This window comes from Drosophila suzukii, chromosome 3 (assembly GCF_043229965.1).
Source record: "Drosophila suzukii chromosome 3, CBGP_Dsuzu_IsoJpt1.0, whole genome shotgun sequence".
In the NCBI taxonomy this organism is placed as follows: Eukaryota; Metazoa; Arthropoda; class Insecta; order Diptera; family Drosophilidae; genus Drosophila; species Drosophila suzukii.
The window spans coordinates 51123389-51144547 of NC_092082.1; the positions used below are offsets into that span (position 1 = coordinate 51123389).

General features: G+C 42.9%; 2 protein-coding genes across 16 annotated transcripts in view; both read right to left on the reverse strand.

Annotated features, from left to right (window-relative positions):
• Myo81F (Myosin 81F) overlaps nt 1–21159 on the reverse strand; it is a 2624640-nt gene that overhangs the window by 2508415 nt on the left and 95066 nt on the right. For 14 of the 15 annotated variants that reach the window (XM_070995759.1, XM_070995757.1, XM_070995758.1 and 11 more), the window contains one exon: nt 5947–6062. In XM_070995759.1, coding sequence (XP_070851860.1) covers nt 5947–6060 — 114 coding nt within the window. In that variant the 5' untranslated portion in view covers nt 6061–6062. Of the gene's footprint in view, nt 1–5946; nt 6063–21159 lie in introns of those variants that run through there. The other variant, XM_070995765.1, reaches the window with a different exon arrangement.
• The window catches only part of LOC139352814 (uncharacterized), a 284041-nt gene that overhangs the window by 185394 nt on the left and 77488 nt on the right, over nt 1–21159 (reverse strand). The window lies entirely within an intron of this gene.

Here is a 21159-nt window from a genome sequence, read left to right on the forward strand (position 1 = left end):
TGTGTAGAAGATGACTCTCCAGGGAAAAATGAGCCCCCATAAAAAAAAACCGCATTTAGAGTGTAAGCTGGTTTACAAATAAGCTAAATATGAACGCGGATATCTCAGAAACTATAGAAGATAGAGAAGTGGGATTTCAGATTTAGATTCCGTAGCCGTGTACGCAGTGAAAGTTTGTTACTCGAAGATGCCACGCCCACTTTAACGCCCACAAACCGCACAAATCTTTGGTGCCCACAATTTTTATGATAGATAAAAAATTTTAACTGAAATGTATTAGTCTTGTTTGAAGTCCACAATATCAAGTGCACATTGGCTCAACTTTCTGAATAATCCTTCATCTATCCTTGGACAAGATGGATAGTTTACATTTTTTAATTAAAATTTTTTGTCCAACTTAACAAAGCTTTAACGCTGTGGAAATTGAACACAAATAATCTATCTAAAGTCTCTTTCATTTCTTATAAGACTTATTTCGCTTTACAATTGTACATTTTAAGTTGTGTGTAAGTTTGAGCGATTCGCACGAAAAACAGTAAAACCTTCACACCAAATTAGTAAGTCATTTATTTCTGACTGAAACAACAATTCAGGTACGCACACTACGTCAACATTTAAATTTACAAACATATATATTGACTCATCCATTTTTAACTGTTACATACTTTCCGATGAATCTAGTATACCCTTTTACTCTACAAGTAATGGGTATAAAAATATATAAAATTCATCCTTCGACGTACAATGGTGGTTAGTATCCTACAAATTCGGAAAAAGGCTTTTCTAATTTAAGTAAAATTTTTTGGGGCCCATAATTTTCCTTGTATTTTTAAAAGCCACCACATACAATTTCTTTTTGAGTATAGGTAAACAGATTTCTTAAATGTCCATAAGTTGTGATCGACTTAAGAGATAATGAAACCTTAAATGCAAATCTGTAGAAGGGCACCTAATTAATTTATTGGCATGCTTAACAATATAATTGAGTACAAACTTTCGAAGCTATCTTTATTCAAAACATTAAATGTAATTTTTTTCAAACCAGGACTTCATGTTTGGATCAAAAACTGAGTATGCATACATTTATGCAAATACGTTTATATTAACCAAATTCAATGCCCATAGACCTGCGCCAAAAACACTGTCAAGTAGTATAATTGTTTAAAATTTTTCGGTTTTTTAGTAAATTGTCCTTTGAACTAGGAGACTTAGGAAAAACATGCGCAGGGTCAAACATGATTTTCAAGACATAGTTACTTTGGCAAAATTACTAAGAATTGTCCATTGATTACATTTCCCTCCTACGACTTATCACTTTTTGGGGCCCCTTACAAAGCGACCCGACCAAGTAGGCATGGCCAATATTTAAAGCAAACTTACGCTGCGGAGACATCTCTAGAACTTACATACCTAAACCCAACTTGCTCTTATAATTTCGGTGATGTCAGGACCGTCGCTTCGCGGGTGTATTGTGATTATTTTGTGTTTAATCTTACTAAATTAGTTTGATACTTTAGTCTCTGTGCTCTGTTTCTTGTTATTGTTTTATCTCTGACTTTTTCTTTTCTTCCAAACACTGTTAAACTTTATTATTTGGAAAAAAATAAATTACGTTCATGCTTTATAACTCTCTTATCTCTTTGAACCTTTTTTTCTCTCTGCAATGTGGTCTGATATACCGCAATTACGGATGTCGAAAATATATCAAAATATCGATATATCAATGATATATTATCATAGAGATATTTTTTTCTGCCCAAATATCGATATTATTTGTAAATGAGATTTGGTCCTTTCTTATGGTTGGTCACTTTAAAGCCTTAGCCGACGCCGACAAAACGCCGAATAAACTCATCAAAGTGCACATTGTGTTGTAAAATAATTAAATAAGACCTTGAGAGTCGAAAAATGGTGTTTCCGGGTTTTTTGAACCCCTATAAATTCAAGTAAAAAACGAAAATACAATTTGTTTATTTTCAAAACGAAATTTTGGTAAATCCTTTTCTTGGAGACCGGAAAATATAGAAAAACCTGGCCCAATTCGTGATTTTTGTATCAAAACATAATCCTAAGCTTTCACTTTAGCATTCTTCTATTTAATAAAAATTGAGATATTGATTTCAAAAAATATTTCAATTTCTTGAATTTCTTCATATCTTGTTTGTTAAAGCAACATATTAAAGGTACTGTGCGCTGTAAATTTTAAATGAACAGCCTGTCATGTATACTAAAAATTAAAATATTATCGATATATCGATATTTTAAATTGATATTTTCAAATATCATTATGATATGTTATCAAAAACCAAATATCATCGACAAATTTTTCAAAAATTTGACAACCCTAATAGGAACGATATAATTAATGGGAAATAAAAGAAAAGAAATTATAGCATCGGCATAGGAAAGATCTGAAAACTTATGTCAAAATACTTGAAAGAATTATATTCGTTTTCGATAACAATAAACGGAAGTAAATTGAAATGGAATGTTTTCTTAACATTTCTGTCATTTTATTTTAGTGTTCTAAAAATCGGAAAACCCCTTTAAAACTGCCCGCATGGGTATAGAAACTCCGACTTCCCGAAGGTTGCTTCCTGTCTCGTTAAAAACTCTTTCTCATCCGTAATTCGACTTATTTTAGGAGTACTACAAGATAGTCAATTTGGTTCGCTCCTTTTTACAGTACTCATAAATGATCTTCCACAAGTCCTAACAACTTATGTACGTGTATCACGTGTTTTGATAAGTTGTGCCAGCAATATAATAAGCCCGCGCAGAGCGTAGCATTACAATCTGATCTTGATGCATTTTAAACTTGGTTTTTAATATTTGTCTTACTGGGACTTAAGTTGGACACAAACCTTATACTACCATCCTACTCTAGCAAGTTGTAGAACTATGCTAGGTGGATAGTGCTGAGTTACTCTGTCGCATGCACTTTAATGGGACAAATAGATTAACTAAAAACTATATTTTACTAGCTCTTTGAAGCTCTTATTGCATCATGCTTTGACTATTTCACCTAATTTTTACTATCTTAAATTCAATAATATTATGCTTCTTAGTAACTAAGTAATATTATTTTTCTTATCTGTTTATTTGTTCTGCAGGTATTTTAGTTTTCTATTGCTACGTTGTATTCTTATTTGTTTTGGATTTCGTTTGTAAACTTAAAAATGAATAGGGCCCCGCGTAACAAGCATTGCTTGGTGCCGTAAGGGCCACTTGTTTGTACTGATCATAGTGCATCAACGTACTAGATATTTTTTAATGAATTCAATATACTCCCTTCAGTTCCAAAAAAAAAGTTTCACTTGTGAATCACCTTGTGAATCCCGTGGGACATGTCCTCTTGCACAAGTGAAGAACAAGTGACGCTCCATATAGAAAATTGTATGGGATGTCCGCATTTTCACAAGTGAAAATTCAAATGAAAATTTTTCGAAGTCCTACGGGATTTCACTTGTTCCTTATACTCATTTTTCGTATGGCCTGTCACGTGCCGGTGACTCGTCCCAAGTGAATCACTTGGGAAAATCAGAATTTTTCCTTGAGTTTTCACTTGTGAAATCACTTGCAAGGGACACGTCCCAAGTGAAACACTTGGGAAAATCAGAATTTTTCCTTGAGTTTTCACTTGTGAAATCACTTGCAAGGGACACGTCCCAAGTGAATCACTTGTGAAAAACAGAATTTTTCCTTGAGTTTTCAATTAAAAAAATATAGAATTTAATTCATTTTATTTTAATTCATTTTAATTATATGGTACTATTTAGATTTTCAAAAATTGTACAATTATTGTTTCTGTTTTTTTGCTTCGTAAGCTTATTTTTAACGTTAGACATCGCCGTTCTTAAACCTTTGTCCGGGTCCTCTGAATCCTTGGCCAACGCTCCTGAAAAAACATATGTTTAAAAAATGCGTTTTATTTGTTTAATTGTATAATTACCTTTTATAGCTTGTTGCAGAATTTTTATTGGCACAAAACATTTCGTCATCCACTTTCGGCTAACGGAACCCATTGAATACCTTCAAAATTTACGTACTTTAAACTAAGATCAATGCACAACATCTTAAACTTAATGTAGCACTTACCTGACTTTATTATATTAACTAAACGATTAAAGTACCTCTGCTGCGCACCATTAAAATGGATGCTTCCCTTTCAATCACTCAAACAGAATGCACCAAGTCTTCTCACCCCTTTACTAGATTTCTTTTGTTTTCTCTTCGCTGTTGGCGCGTGCCACTGCACCTATACCCTTTCTAAAGTGAAATATATCCGACTATATAGTTTTTACTTCTTGAGTAAAAAATACAATACGATTTTTTCTTAAATGTTAATACTTAAATGTTTTAAATACTTAAATCAATTTTAACGGACTAAATTTCTATAACTTAACTATAAAATTATATTGTAATAAGAATGTATAATAAGTAAATATAACATTATAAGTAAATTCAATTTACTAAATTTTACTATAATCAAATAGTTTACTTTTATAAAACAATATTAGTTGTTTTTTTCGATACACAATAATGCTCCTAAAATATTAGGGCATTCACATGTCGCTTCTCCACGAAAATTTTTCCGCCGAAATATTAGTCGCTAGCCGAACATAACGGAGAGACGCAAAAAAAAAATAACGGACCAGCCGAAATTTGTCTCTGCGAGCGCGGAGTGCAGCAGATTATAAGACAAGAAAGAGAGGGAAATATCCGAATATCTGCCTCTCTTTGTTGCACGATCGTTTTCGTGGGCAGTCTTCTACGCTGCGCCGACTGCTCTGCTGACGTCAACAGCGGCACAGCGTTTTAGGCACAAAAAAAGCTTTTTGCCTTGAGCCATGTCACCGCGTCCCTACTGCAGAACTGAAGGGCTCTTTTACTCTAAGAGTTACGTAAGTAATAATTTAAATTACCTATAGAGCAGTGCCTGCACTGTACGCTAAGAAGTAGTTGCGACAGAACTGGAAGAAATACTGCAGAAATCACATTAACAACAAAGAAGAACGCTATAGATTGCGAGCGAGATTGAAAGGCGCCACCTACCCGAGATCTCAATACATGTTTATGTGTGCGGTAGACAGATTTAAGCGTTATGCGCGTTAGAGTGAGCATGGCAAACTTTTTTTTGAATCAGTCGATAGGTATTGACGAGACCAATACATTTTAGCTAACATTTTTTATCTAGCATGAAAATTGTGGGCGCCACAGGTTTGGTCTGTTTGTGGGCGTTAGAGTGGGCGTCGCAATTTTTTTTTTTGATTAATCGATAGGTATTGACAAGACTAAGACATTTACCGCACCACCGATTTGGGCGGTTTGTGGGCTTTAAAGTGCGCTGCGTACAAAGTTACAGAATTTAAATCTGATATCCCATTTCTCTATCTTTGATAGTTTCCGAGATATCCGCGTTCATACTTACGATTTTTTGAAGTTTGTGGGCGGTTTGTGGGCGTTATTGTGGGCGTGGCCAAATTTTTTTTGAGTCAATCGATATGTATTGGTGAGAACAATACATTTCACTTAATATTTTTATTCTAGCATCAAAACTGTAGGAGCCACAGTTTTGGGCGGTTTGTGGGCGTGGCACATTGCTGAAACAAACTTGCGCAGCGCAGGAATCTCAGGAATCTGCATGCCTAATAACAGTATTGCATCTCCTATATTTTTCGAGATCTCAGCGTTCATACGGACAGACGGACAGACGGTCAGACGGACAGACGGACATGGCTAGATCGACTCGGCTAGTGATCCTGATCAAGAATATATACAATTTATGGGGTCGGAAACGCTTCCTTCTGCCTGCTACATACTTTCTGACGAATCTAGTATACCCTTTTACTCTACGAGTAACGACTATAAAAACTAAGACCAGAAATAAATACTTAAAATATATGTTTCATAATCATGACAAAAATGTGGGTTTGAAAAGGATACATATATAATATCACTAATGTATCGAATATATAGGTTTTGGTTTATCCCAATTTCATCTATTTCCGACATGGTTATCATATCTGCAACACCAACTTTACGATCGCTCGACATCATACCTAAAAATAAAAAAATATAAAGTCAGTTTATAATTTAAAACAAATTGAAACTTTTCTTGCTGTATTTATTATTTATAACAAAGCTTTGTAAGTGAATGAAACTTTTTATAAGTTAAGACGTGTATGATAATTTTTATGGAACCTGGGTTTAATCGCCGGCAAAAAATAGATAAGAAAGTAACAGAAAGTTCTGAAGAGCTTTCAAAACATTTTACCATTTATAAAGTTATAAATACATACAGTTATAACACTAGTAAAAAAAAAAGTCAATGAAATGAATCCCAGCCGTTGATAGATAATTCTGTTAGTGTTAAACCCCCGGATCACGAAAATTTATTTTATTTTGTATCTTTGGTGGAGTGATTTTAATATCTTCGATAGTTTCAACTGCTTAATTTCGCATTATAACCTTGCAGAGGGTATTCTGATTTCAGTCAAAAGTTTGCAACGCAGTAAAGGGGTCGTTTACGACCCCATAAAATTGATATGTTCTTGCATCACTAGACGAGTCGATCCAGCCATGACCGTCTGTGCGTTTCTACGCAAACACCTCTCTCCGTTTTAAAGCTATTGGGATGATACCTTTTCAAAAGTCTTATTTTTATTGCAGGTAATATATAGGTACGAACGAGAAGAATCGGACAACTAGGTGTTTTTTGACATATTAACTTCTACTCTTGGGAACATAATTCTTTTAATATTTCAGAATTTCGAATAAAACGTAAATCAAATCGGATGTCTTCCTCATATAGCTGCCATAGGAACGATCGGATAGTTAATGTCAAAATAATACATAGACCGTTATATTTTGCTTTTTAAGACATACACTGTAGTAAGTTGAAATGGAACATTATCTTAAAATTGTTGTAACTAGTTTATAGTTTTCTAAAAATCTGAAAGCTCTGTACATTCAATGCTCCTGGGGAAACGACCTGCAAGGGTACAGATGTTTCGGCGTGCCGAAGTTAACTTCCTTCTTGTCTTTCGATTTTATGCTGAATCTCGAGTTGTTTCTGCTCGGTAGACTTTTCCACACAGATCGACAAGAAGAAAAAGCTACTGTAGGCGAGAATGGTGAATTTGCTTTTATCGATTTTCGTGGTGTGGTGCACTTTGAATAAATAATGGAGATAAAAGCTGAATCGATGAAGTTGCTGATGATATTCCAGAAAGGTACTATTTGGCATGTTTCGAGGATTGGAAAATTTTTTGGCATAAGTGTATTTTATCCGTAGGGGATTACTTTAAAGAGGACAAAATTGATATAGAAGAATAAAAAAAAATATTTTTAACTTTAAAAACCAATTTAATTTACTTTTTGCCGACAGTAGAATGTTAGTTTTGAGCGTCTGTAAGTCAGGTGTACATATCGTGAAATGCTTTAAGAAAACAAGCGGATGGCAGAAATTTATCGGAAAATATAAACCATATTTTGAACGATAGATTCCAAATTAAATTTGTATCGATGTAAAATGTAAAATACTAGTAACGGTTACTTAATTATCGAGAGATTTGACTATAGCGTGCCCTTTCCTTCTGCAAGGAAATAAAAATGAATGATAATAAATTTCACCTTTTTTTCAACGCTCTTTATCCCAAACCAACTGCAATTTTAATCCTTTACTTTTTGCGATACCATTCGATATGTGTATTACTCGTTATGATCGGACCATCACTGCTGATTTTTAATTCTGCGGATATATATAAAAGGATGCGACGAACACGGTGAAGTGGGTACCATTCCGAAGCATACTCTGCCTAGGGAAGAGACAAGGGGGACGGTTGCTTCCTAAATAGCATCACCGTCACACAATAAAATTTGTACATCTAGTTGGGAGGTTTGGGAAACCCGGATGAACATAGGAGAAGATATCGATGTGACAAACCCTTTCATTGAAGAACTGAGATGGTATTGTTCTTCGGCTTGAACCACCCTACTTTTAAGGACTATTTAATGATGGCCCCGTTTACCCTGTATTATTTAATCCGGCTTGCCTCAGGTGCCCATTATATTTAAATTTACTTTATTTCAGTTGGGCCCGTCAGCAAGTAAGTTATAGTCTAGGTCAGGCTGATATTTTATCTTAAATTTGCCTGGATAAAACCAATATAAAGATCAAGGACAATGAGTTTACTCACGCCTAATCCCTCGAAGACCTGTTGACTGTAGTGCTAGAATAACGTGGTATGTGTGGATAAATGTAAAATTAACCTTGATTTCTTGAAATATGTGTATACTATAATTTAACGAATGAGAAAGCAAAGAATAAGAAAAAGGGCTAAAGTTACTTAAAAATTAAAAAGCTTTAAATAAATAACAGCAACAAGTAGGCGGCAGGAGGTGCGGGGTTTCCTGTGGCCGTGATTGTTGAAATATAAAAAAAAAACTTTTAGGCATGACTATACTTATTTTGGACGAAAACCCTCAGCTGGATAAGACTCGTGGTGGCTGTGTGGAAGCTAAGCAGCGCAGATTAGGGATCCGCCACGTGGACTCCGGTGGTGGCCGAGTTTTGGGTCGCAAGCTGCAATCGAACAGTCTGCCGAGACCTCGGTCAGGTGCTGTCGGGTTGTTTGCTGGAATCTAAACAAGACGATTAGGATCGATCTTGCATTTGCACCTCTATGGTTTTCACTAACACACGGGTATATCTGAACTTTCCAGAACTGCGCGTATCTGAAACTGTACACGGAGGAACAGGATGCCGTAATCTATGCTTCTGGTAACTTTGATGTTCGGATCGTAAAAGAACCAGATTGCCAGATCGACTTTTGACACACGTCAAAAATCCGCGTAGCCAGAAATTGATCAAATGGCACGTCGGTGGGACGTGGACCTTCTGCAACAAAGCTTATATATTTCTTGATTAATTTTATAAATACTGTATAAAAGTCAGAATTCTTGTAGTTGTTGAGTTGATGAAAAGTCGGTTCTTTGTTAATGGTTTTTCTCTTGCAATATGTAATTCAGCCAGATGCAAGGAACCATTATATATGTAGCGACTAATTCTCGTTTGGACGAGTCAGGGTCTCCAGAATTTCATTGGCTACGTATATCTTCAGGCTCTATTACTTTTTGATCCCTTAATGCTAAGTTCGTTACATGAATCCATTCTTCATCGAGAGAAATCTCATTCTGCCGTTTGCTAGCTTCTATATTATTTATTTATTTAACAAATTAAGCTTATCATACAATGTTAAACTTAATACTATATTTCCGAGCACTGGCTGCGGAGGCCTTCGACTAAGCTTCTATATCAAATTGGTTAGTATTCACCGGATTTTCATCTTTCTTTGGCTTATAAGCAGAGTTCGGTCCTGCAAGATCGTCTACGTCTTCTTCCAAAATAGGGTTAATTTCCGAATCAGATGGGGTTTCTTTATTTAACCAAGCGTTGTGCCTTGCGCCAGAGGTTTATTAGGTCCCAGTCTAAGAAGTTCACCGTCTTTAAACGAGAATATACATCAGAGCATAAGTTTAAATCAATGGGTCCAGGTTGTTTTATTTAGATCGTTTGCAATCGGTGATGACGGCGGGTACAATAAATACCTCTACTAGTGTTTTAAAACCTGATGTACATGATGAAAGCTTTAATATTGATCTAAATGCTGTTGTCATTTTTCCTCCGATTCCAGGTATATTAATCGGTGACGACATTTCCTTAAGAGATAGCAGATCTGCGATCCTCCTTGAGATAAGATTCACCTGGGATCCAGAATCTATTACAGCGCGACATGTTTGCAGTTCACCGGTTGGCCCGTGTAATGATACCTTGGCGGTTGCGAGCAGAACATATCCTCTAGGGTTGTCCTTGGTGTAACAGTGAATGATGCCGTTGGTGGCAGACTCGACAAGTTGCCGGTGATCCAAAGTTTTAAACCTTATGAGCTGTAGACAAACAATTTGTGCATGCTCCTACTTGAATAATAGCTTGGCGCCGTGGTTTGGGGTCAATTTCCTGAAAACGGCTACACGCTCAAAGATTATGTGGTCCTTGGTGACAACTCTTACAGCTCTCTTTGTTGTGAACTGACTGATGGCGGAGCGTTGTTGTAGGTTGTGCGCTTATCGTCTGCAGCATGCAAGCGCGCCGCTCAATAAACGTCAGTTCATTCCATAACGTTGGAATTTTCGTTGGTGCATCCGCTGAATTTTCCAGTGCAGCTGGAGCCTGCTGGTCTTGTTTTCTTCTGATAATAAACCACAGGATTGAATCCCAGAATTTGGTGCTGATATCGAGGTTTTAAAGCGTACTCAAAGTCTTTCGCACTGTATCATGTAGTGCTCGAAGCTGTTGTGCAGACTTGTGGCGTATAATCTACGATTTCTCCTATTGCAGCAAAGACTAATATATTGCCGTTTTGGTACCTGGCTTTTGTCGTTGTCAGGTGTCGTCGTATCCGCCTTGTGAGAAGACGGTGTCTGTCAAAATATTCCTTGCGTCACCACGAAGTGAGCCTTGTAGAATATGCAGCTTCTGGCTGGATGAATATGGTTTATTATGCACTAATTCCACAAATAAGTCGTGAAACCGGGGCCAAGCTAGATATTCGCCATCAAACTCGGGAATACTGAGGTAGATTTGGGATCATAAGACCATCGTTTTCTCAAAGCAATTCAATTCATATAGTGTTCGACATTGACAACCTTCTTCTTTGGCGGCTGCCTCTTCCCCAGTCGTATTATCGAGATCATCACGGGCCTGTCTCAATAATTCCCGTTGGACCTCCAGATGTCGCTGTAGGGATGTGGTGATTGTGGGCGCATTGGACGTCAGAATAAGAATTCTTTATAATTCTTTATAAGCTGTTGGATCTGTACTTGTTGCTCATTTTGGCTGTCTAGTAACTTATGAATGAAATTGACATAAAGTGATACACATTATGTCACATTATGTCAATAACGATGGTTACTGCGGTGTCGAACCACAGGCGATGCGGGAACTGCGCTGAGGTTGAGCTAACGTAGGTTAGCTGCTAGTTGAGACAGTGTACTACGAGCCCTACTTCTAGAGAAAGGAAGTAGAGCTGCGGAGTTATGAGTGGCGTTGATAACGTACGGTGTATGCCGGATTCTAGGCTACCTAAGATATCGACATAGAACGACCGGAGTCATGGCAAGAAGCACAGCACAGCCTAGTGGTGGGGATCTTACAAAGCCATCTCCCTGATCTGACGGGCTCGATGTGAAATATTGGCACTCAACTATAGACCTCACTGGAACTAAACGATGGAAGGGTTTAGTCTCTGCAACCTTCATGCTGCTACATCTAACTATGTTGCCAAGTTTGAATGTGCCAACTGCTCGGTACCGTCTGGAGTTGCACCACTATAACCTAAGCCTTTATCTGGCGTTGCACAAAAAAAATTAATTTTTGTCTCCCGCCTATATTTTGGTACTTCAGAGGACGATGTCAAGACCTAACTGAGAATCATATTAAATGTTTCTCCAACCGTTTTTATCGTCTCTAAGATAAAGTACACTGTTAATTGTTCATGAGTATGTTAACAAAATGAATCCTCGGGCTTCATATTCCTTCAACAAACGTTCCAAAAAACTGAAAGCACTAACAGAACGTTCGTAGTTTATTGGGCAAACTTAGTAAGCTGTACGTCAACCCCGCTTTTATTAAATCGTGGCTTATACATCATGCTCTTTTATTTCCCCTCGTTTCGATAATAGCCTATACCTCCAGCACTTAGCTCAAATTCAGTGTATTCATTTATTGACCATCTTATTGTTATGGGCGACTTTAACTTTTCTTCCGTTTCTTGGATGCCTTCTTGCTCCCACCACACTTCACAAGTTAATTTACGGTCTAATTTACATTTCATTAGGGAAATTGATTTTAGTCTTGAACTGCTCTGTTAAAGTCTTAGACCTAATTTTTGCTTCGGTATCTCAAATTAACCCTCTCTCCAGTCCTGAAGACGCCTACCTACTTCAGATTAGAATTATCAGTTCCATTACTGCCGGATCCCAAAATCTAACCAGCATCTTGTCGTTGTTTTCGAAGAACTAAGTTCGCCGAAACTAATAGTTATTTAGCTGAATTGAACTGTTCTTTCACGAATTCAATTGCTGATCACTTAAATATTGATGAACGGTTCTATAGTATACCATATTAAGCTTTTGATTAAATTGCGCCCTCGTTTTCTTCAACGAAGCCCCTGGGGTTTTTAAGGAATTTAAGGGGACCAGGCTGCAAATTGACTATTCGTTCTTATAATTCCGAATGTTATAATGAAAACCCAAAACGTTGTACAATGTTTCATGATAACACCAAACAGTTTTACGCATTTTAACATTAAGTCCTGCAGCTTGGAAGGAATCTTTTATCACTCTACTTTACAAAAGGGGAGCATATCTAAAATTAACAAGGAAGAACGCTATAGTCGAGTACTTCGACTATCAGATACCCGTTACTCAGCTAAAGGAAACAAAGGGAAATGGAGATAGTCAAACAGCAAAGCGAGGTTAAAATGCGCCACCTACCGGCGGTAGACAGATTAAGGCGTTAAGGGCGTTAGAGTGGGCGTGGCAAATTTTTTTAGATCAATCGATAGGTATTGACGAGACCAATACATTTCAGTTAAATCTTTAAACTACCATGAAAATTGTGGGCGCCACAGGTTTGGGTGGTTTGTGGGCGTTAGAGTGGGCGTGGCATATTCGCGTAACAAACATGCGCTGCGTGCAAGACTACGGAATCTAAATCTGAGATCCCAATTCTCTATCCTTAATAGTTTCCGAGATATCCACGTTCATATTTACGATTTTTTGAGGTTTGTTGGCGGTTTGTGGGCGTTTTGGGTCAATCGATAGGTATTGACGAGAACAATGCATTTCAAAATTTTTATTCTAGCATCAAAACTGTAGGAGCCACACTTTTGTGCGGTGTGTGGGCGTTAGAGTGGGCGTGGCACTCTGCTGAAACAAACTTGCGCTGCGCAGGAATCTCAGGAATCTGCATTCCTAATCCCAATATTGTAGCTTGTATAGTTTCCGAGATCTCAGCGTTCATACGGACAAACGGACAGGAGGACATGGCTAGATCGACTTGGCTAGTGATCATGATCAAGAATATATATATACTTTATGGGGTCGGAAACGCTTCCTTCTGCCAGTTACATACTTTACGACGAATCTAGTATACCCTTTTACTCTACGAGTAACGGGTATAAAAACTACCACAGGGTTGCAAAAATCATGTAAACCATGTTTGCCATTAACGAATCTTTATTTTCAAGCGTACTTGAAAAATCTGATTAGTAATGCGTTCCAATTTTCTTGTTCTGAAATAACACTAGATGCTTTATGTCCTTTTATGGGAAATATCTGGCTTGTTATACTCGTTATCCTCCAGGCATAACGCCAGGATTTTGTTGATAGGGTTAAACCGACCGCCTTGACCTAGCCGTGTGATGCCCTCTGCACCTCAGCTACCTGCGTCTCAGTTCGGAGATTCCTGGTATCCCAATCCCGAACGTCTCGACGTAGCAATATTGCTCCTCGTAGGCTCCCACGGCGCTCCTTTATCGACAACTCGGCTTGCTGTTGCTCCCTTGTAGACTATCTGGTTGATCAACTGTTTACTTTGATATCTGATTGATCTTCATGGTTTGACTCCTCTTGATCGACTGATCCAGCTGCCAGCGCTCTGCGGCCTTATATAGGGCCTCCGGGAACCGTTATTTCCCTTTTGCGCACGGCCCGCTGGATCTCTCCAAACCGGGTCCAAAGTCCGTGCCTTCTGGTTAACCCACTTGTCCTTCACGTACCGCTTCCAATCAATGCTCCGCCCACTGCTGCCGTCCCGCTGATTCCCGTGATGCTTGTGGCACGCCTGCGTGCCGCTCCACTGCCGAGATGTGGCACTTCTTCTCCCGGTCCAAAGTTCACGGCAGAGTCCAAAGTCCGGTGGAGTTCCGTTATCCGCTTTTGCACACGGCACTCTTGCCCTGCCCGCCAAGTCTCCATTCTCTCAAGCTCCATCCTTGGTCTCCAAACTCTCTCGTTCTCCATCCTTTCCTCGCCGTGCCGTTACTACGCGAATTCGCCGCGTATCTGGTAAGCGGCCGGCCATCTGCTGCTGCTGCTGCTTATATTTTTGGGGAATTATTCAACTCCTCTCATTCCCCCCTTACTTCGGGAAACATTTAAAAGTTGTTCCTACTCTCTGGCGTTTCCTTGCATATCCTAGCCTTCGATTCCTTGGTATGCTCCCTCCGATTCCCGCGGCGCTCCCTCGTTGCTCCCTCGATGCTCCCTCGACGCTCTTAACTCTATTGAGTTTCTACAGCGCTGGTCATCCTCCTCGTCGCAACTTGAAATCTCCCGCGCCGATATTTTCCATGTTTCCACTGGGACATCGATACTCATGGGCTATCAATCCCCAGCTCGCTACTAATTGCTAGGTCCCACTCCATTCCACGGTTCCTCCGCCTGGTCACACCATCCATGCGTGATCGATGTTTCTGCGACTATCGATACCGACGCTGCGGCGTTGCCACCTGCTCGTTGCGATATTTTCACCTTTGCCGACATTTCCATTTTCGTGTGCCCATCGATCGCAGTATCGTCCAGTGCCAATCGATCGCCTATCGAGGCGCCCCCTTCCCTGGCTCATGGTGATTTTGCAACTTTCTAGGTAAGTTTTCGCATTTCTTCACTCAAATAGAAAGCTATTTCATCCTTTCTCTCTCCATACGACCTCCCTCGCCTCTCATCTCTCTCTCTCGCCTTTCAATCATCTTCAGCTGGCTGAGCCTGGCTCCACGCTGGCAACACTCGAGAGCGGGTGCGGAGAGGACTTCGCATTTGCTTCGCAGCAGTTGAGCATTTTGGTATTCGTTTGGCTGCTTCCTGTTTTAACCCAATGTGAATTTCAGCCGCGTTTCCCGTCCTATGCCGGTTTCAAACCTCGTTTAGTTTTCTTTTATATTTTAAACTTTATTCGGCTGCTCCTCAAACACTCTCGTGCCCGCGAGCCCCAACCGGACTCGGAACGCGCGCCCCTCTCTCCATACGCGCACGCTGCGCCTGCCGCCCAGGATGCGGGCCTCCTTCACCTACGGTACAGCTCTCTGCTCTGTGCCGTCTTTCCCCTTCCCTTTCCCCCTTTCTGTTTCAGCTCGCTTACGTGGATGTTCCGCTCTTTCTTTGTGCTAATTTGTGTTACTGGTGACGCAAAACCCTTGACTTGGTAAGGTCCGTCGTATCTTGGGGCCAATTTTGCTGCGAAGCCCTCGGCCGCTTTTGATAAATGGTGTTCCTTGGCCCACACGACGTCACCCACCTTTAGCGTCCATTGCCTCCTCCTTAGGTTATAATGCCTAGCCTGATCCTGGGATGCTTTCTCCAGATTCCGCCTTACAATCTCGAAGATTTCTCAGAGTTTGTTTGCCTTCTCCTCCTGGGTCTCAGTCGGTCGTCCGGTCCCTACGGTTTCTCTGCCGTATAGGGCGCTCAATAGTCTTGGTTCACTGTCTTGGGTAATGAACGACGGTGTGTAACCTGTGGATTCTGAAACGCTCGTGTTTACTGCCAGCATGATTTCCGGCCATTTTTCGTCCCATTTTCTTTGGTTCTGCCCTGCGAACTGCGCTATCATTGTCTTTACCGTCTCCTGTGGGGTGTATGGAGCTGTGAACTGTTGCTCTCATTTCGGCCAGGAAACTCTTGAAAATTTTGCTGGCAAACTGTACTCCGTTGTCCGATATGAGTACTTTCGGGACCCCATACCTCGCGATTATGCGTTCTCTGAAAGCTTTCTTTAGGGATTCGGCCGTCGCGCTTCGCAGCGGCACCAACTCAGTCCACTTGGAGAACCAGTCTGTCAATACCAGCAGCATTTGGTTGCCGTGCTTCGAACGCGGCAGGGGTCCGACGAAGTCCACACATACCCATTGGTTCCTCTGGCACATGCATCAGCATTTTCCCAGCCATTTGCATCTGATTTGGCTTGAATCTCATGCATGTCTCTCAACCTCGGGCTCGGGCGTCTCTGTGCATTCCTGGCCAGTAATACCGGGCTGCCAGACGTGCTATTGTGTTTCGGCTTCCTACATGGCCACCGTTTCCCGTAGAGCTTTCGGAACGCACATCTTCCATGTTGCGACATCTTTGCTGCCCGCTCTATGAGGTATATTCCTGTACAGGGTGTTACCCTCCATCACGTAGTCCGGATACTTTTGCGGCTGGGTCCTTATCTTTTCGCGCATTTCCAGAATCCAGCTGATTGCTGCAGAAGCTTCCGCCGCCGACGTCTCCTTGATCCCTCGAAGTGTTTCCGGCAGTGGCTGCCTTGACAAAGCTTCTGCCACCGCGTTGAGTGGTCCCTTCCTGTACGCTATTTCGAAGTCGTACTGCTGCAACTCCAGGGCCCATCTGGCGATCCTCCCTGAAGGGCTCTCTATGCTGTTGAGCCACTTCAGCGCCATGTGGTCGGTTACTACTTTAAAGTGGTAACCTTCCAGATACGGCTTGAGCTTTCGGATCGCCCAGACGATTGCCAAGCATTCCTTGTCGGTCGTTGAGTAATTCTTCTCAGCGCCGTTGAGCGTTCAGCTTGAGTAAGAGATTACCTTTTCGCCTCCTTCAGTTTCCTGGGTCAATATTGCTCCGATGCCGTAGTCGCTCGCGTCAGTCTGCAAGATGAATGGTTTGTCGAAATCCGGGCACGCCAGTAAGGGGTCTGCGACGAGTCTTGCCTTCACCTCTTCGAACGCCGTCTGATGTTTCTGTGTTCACACCCACTTATCGCCCTTGCGTAGCAAATCGTTGAGAGGCTTGACTATTTTTGCGAAGTCAGGTACAAACCGGCGGTACCATGATGCTACGCCCAGGTACTGTCGGAGCTCTCTTACTGTTGATGGTGGTTCTAGTTCGGCGATGGCTTCTACCTTTTCCGGATCCGTGCCTATTCCTTCTCTAATCACTTGATGACCGAGATACAATAGCTCTTTCTTGAAAAATTGGCACTTCTCCGGGTTTAACCTCAGATTTGCCTCCTTTAGCCGTCGGAACACTTCCTTCAGGTTAGCCTTGTGTTCTTCCAGCGAGCGCCCAATCACTATGATGTCATCCTGGTAACCAAATGCGTGCGGCGACATTTCGGGACTAATCACCCGGTCCAGCACCCGTTGAAAGGTCGCAGACGCCGAATGAAGTCCGAGTGGAATGGAAGGCATTATTCTCCACTGGAATAAGCTTTTCCTCGGCTGTACTGCCTGCTGTCTGCTTTCAGTGGGATTTGCCAGTACCCATCCTTTAGGTCCAAGCTTCTGATGTACGGTGCTTCCCTCAGTTGGTCGAGAATATAATTTATTCGGGGCATCGGGTAGGCATCCTTTATAGACTTGACGTTGATTTGCCTAAAGTCGACGCACAGTCTCCATTTGCCCGTCTTTTTTTTAACCATCACGATGGGAGAGCTGTTGAATGTTCTATGTATCCCATCTGGAAAAGCTCGTCCACCTTCGCATTGATCTCCCCTTGAACTTTCGGATTCTTGGGGTAGTATCGCTGGTTTTGGTTTGTCGTCTTTCATTGTGATCTGATGCTCTGCCATGTTCGATGTTCCCTTCATGCTGCTGAAACTCGATAGCTCTGCTTCCAGAAATTTCGTCGTGTCGTCATCTTCACTTGCTCGTTGTACGTCCCTGTGTTGATTCCTGGCCGGTATTATCACTTCGTGTCCAGCGCACTTAATCTCGGTACCGACTTGTGTTAGAAAGTTCCATCCAAACACTAATGAATCCACTACCCCTGGTAGTATCAGCAGGCTCATGCTCAGTCGCTTGTTTCCGAACGCGATTTCCACCTCCAGCTGCTCATCGATTCCGCTACATCTTCCGTCTGCCAACCTAACTTGCCGTCGTATCCTCGTAATCTTTCCGAGGGGAGCCAGGTCGTCCGCCAGCTCTTTGCTTATAAAGCTTGCTGTTGCCCCGGTGTCGACTGTGGCCTTGTGCGTGCCCCCACCAATCGTCACCGCTGCGGACAACTGCTGCTCCTCCTCGATCAGCTTTCCCGTTAGTTTGGAGAGGTAGCATCTTGCGACCCCTGCTCGCCTCTCTGCGGCTGAGATCGCTGGGCATTTCCCTTCTGCTGACAGCGTTCGACGTTCCTGACGCCTACTCTCCCGCACACCCAGCAGAACAACAAGCGTTGGTGCCGACACCCCCGCACCCGGTGTCCATGACCACCGCACTTTCGGCAGGCCTCGTGGGGGTCTGTGATGTGTGTCGTATCACGAGGCCTTTGTGTTGTACTTGGCTTGCCTCCAAACAGTGGTTGCTGGCTGCATCTGTTGCTGTTGTGGTGGTGTCCATTGGCCTCCGCGTGGTGCTCCTGTTGCCTGCTGCCGTGTGACTCGGTTAGTTGGCGACCATTGGTCGTTTCCCCGTGTCTCCTGGGTTCCTGTCTCTTCGCATCCTCTGCATGTTACCTGCGTTGGTGATGCCGACTTGGTCTTCGAGAATTTGTTTTCTTGTGCGAACGCTTCCCGCTCCATTTCGAGTTCTTCATACTCATCTGCTAATATCATCAGCGTGTCCAGGTCCGACACTTTGTACGCCCTTAGGAAGACAGGGTGCAGTTTTCCTTGATGATCCTTAGGGTACCTTTCGCAGAATAATTAAGTGGCCTCACCATCGTCTGCATGTCGATCATGTAGTCTTTGAACGACTCGCTGAAGCCCTGCTTCCGTTGCCTGACCTGATCCGCCAGCCTGGTGAAGAAATCTCTCGGCAGAAAGTATGTGTGGAAACTATTTATGAACTCCGCCCAGGTTTTCCATTGCTTGTTGTTGGCGATAAACCACTTCAGAGCCCTTACCTTAAGCAATTCAGGCATCGCTAGGGGAATCACCTCTAACTCCAAGCCGTATGTGTTGGCGGACCATTCCACCTGGTCCAGGAACTCGAACGGGTTTTCCGCCCCGTCGAACCTGAACGACCATTCGCGGACCTGTTTAGCGATCCTTGCATAGTCTGACAGACTGGGTCTCGAGATCAGCGCTGTTATTTTCCTGTCTTGTCTTGATTCTCCCCTGTTTGACTCCTTTTGTAGGTTGTCGGCGCTTAGGCTTGCCACTAAGTTGTCCCCTTCGGCATTCGTTAACGTGATGCTCGGGCCGGCTTTGTCGTGGTATGTAGCCTCCAACTCAGCCCAGATGTCGACGAGTTGTAGGTCATTATCCGTTTCTGAGTAATACTTGGATAATGCCTTTCTCATGTCCTCTAATCTGCCGTCCAGAGTGACATTAAGCCTCTGTGCGACATTGGCGAAGTCCTCCTTTTCAAGCCGGTAGATCAACTTCTTTCCCATTCTGTTTAAGTTGTTTTCACTGCTGGGACAATCACGTTGGGCCCCAGATGTAACAAACTGATTTTTGTGGTCTGCTCGCTAAGAGATTCGTGCGGCTAGCTCAGTAGAATGTGTGTTCGTCCCACCAAATTTATATAAACGTGACCGCCCAGTAGCTCAGTGAGAAAGCACAGAATTCCCAGGTTCGTAGTGGGTTTATTGCGGGTATATTATTACAAATGTCTTGGTAGCTTGGTTGGCCGTGACTCGTTACTCGTGACCTTCGGTACTTCCGACAGTCCTGGTTGTCTTGACGACCTCTCGCCTTGATGACTCGGTGCTCCAGTCCTGTAGCTCCCTGAAGATCGTCGCAGCTCCCTGAAGATGCTCGCTCGCTGCTCGCCCCTGACGCGTTGACTTGGTGACTGCTGGTAACGACTCGGACTCGCGAGGAGGATCAGCCGTACGGGCTTAGGGAAGCGTCACCGCTCTCAGACTAGGGTGAACAGAAGCTGCGCTCTCCAGGATCACTCCTTTCGACACACCGCCGCCTATCCCTTGCTCTGTCCCGGATGGTCCCACTGGGGTTTCTGCTTAGCCCGCGCGGACAGTCAAGGCGGAACGCCAGGAAGCTGACTCGCGCTTTACTTCGCTTCTACGCCTACTGTAAACGAACGTTCCAGCCTAGCCTCACCCTTCTGGGAGTTGTCCGGGACGTTTCCGTGTGGCTCGCTCTGCGTTGTGTGGCTGTCGTGATGTGGTGGCTGGCTTGCTGCTGACGCTATCTTGCGCACTGCTCCTGGCGGTGCTGGCTGCGCGGATGGACGTAGCGTGGCTTTTGGTGCTCGGGGTTCGGGCGTACGCCGCTCTTTGACCTCGCAAGTCGAAACCGTAGGCCTCTCCTGGACAACTCCACTCGAGACCGTACAGATCGACCGCTCTCCTTTCTGGCTTGTTGTACTTAGGATTCGGACACGCCGCTTTGGGACCTCGCAAGTCGAAACGTAGGGTTCTCCTGAACAACTCCACTCGAGGACGTACCGATCGGCCGCTCTCCCTTCTGGCTTGTTATACTCGTTGTCCTCCAGGCGTATCGCCAGGAATTTATTGATAAGGTTAAACCGACCGCCTTGTCCTAGCCGTGTGATGCCCTCTGGACCTTAGCTACCTTCGTCTCAATTCGGAGATTCCTGGTATCCCAGTCCCGACGTAGCAATCTTGCTCCTCGTAGGCTGCTTTTCCGACGACTCGACTTGCTGTTGCTCCCTTGTAGACTATCTGGTTGATTAACTGTTCACTTTGATATCTGATTGATCTTGACGGTTTGACTCCTCGTGATCGACTGATCCAGCTGCCAGCGCTCTGCGGCCGTATATAGGGCCTCCGGGAACCGTTATTTCCCTTTTGCGCACGGCCCGCTGGATCTCTCCAGACCGGGTCCAAAGTCCGTGCCTTCTGGTTAACCCACTTGTCCTTCACGTACCGCTTCCAATCGATGCTCCGCCCACTGCTGCCGTCCCGCTGATTCCCGTGATGCCTGTGGCACGCCTGTGTGCCGCTCCACTGCCGAGATGTGGCACTTCCTCTCCCGGTCCAAAGTTCACGGGAGAGTCCAAAGTCCGGTGGAGTTCCGTTATCCGCTTTTGCACACGGCACTCTTGCCCTGCCCGCCAAGTCACCATTCTTTCATTCTCCATCCTTGGACTCCAAACTCTCTCGTTCTCCATCCTCGCCGTACCGTTACTAAGCGAATTCGCCGCGTATCTGGTAAGCGGCCGGCCATCT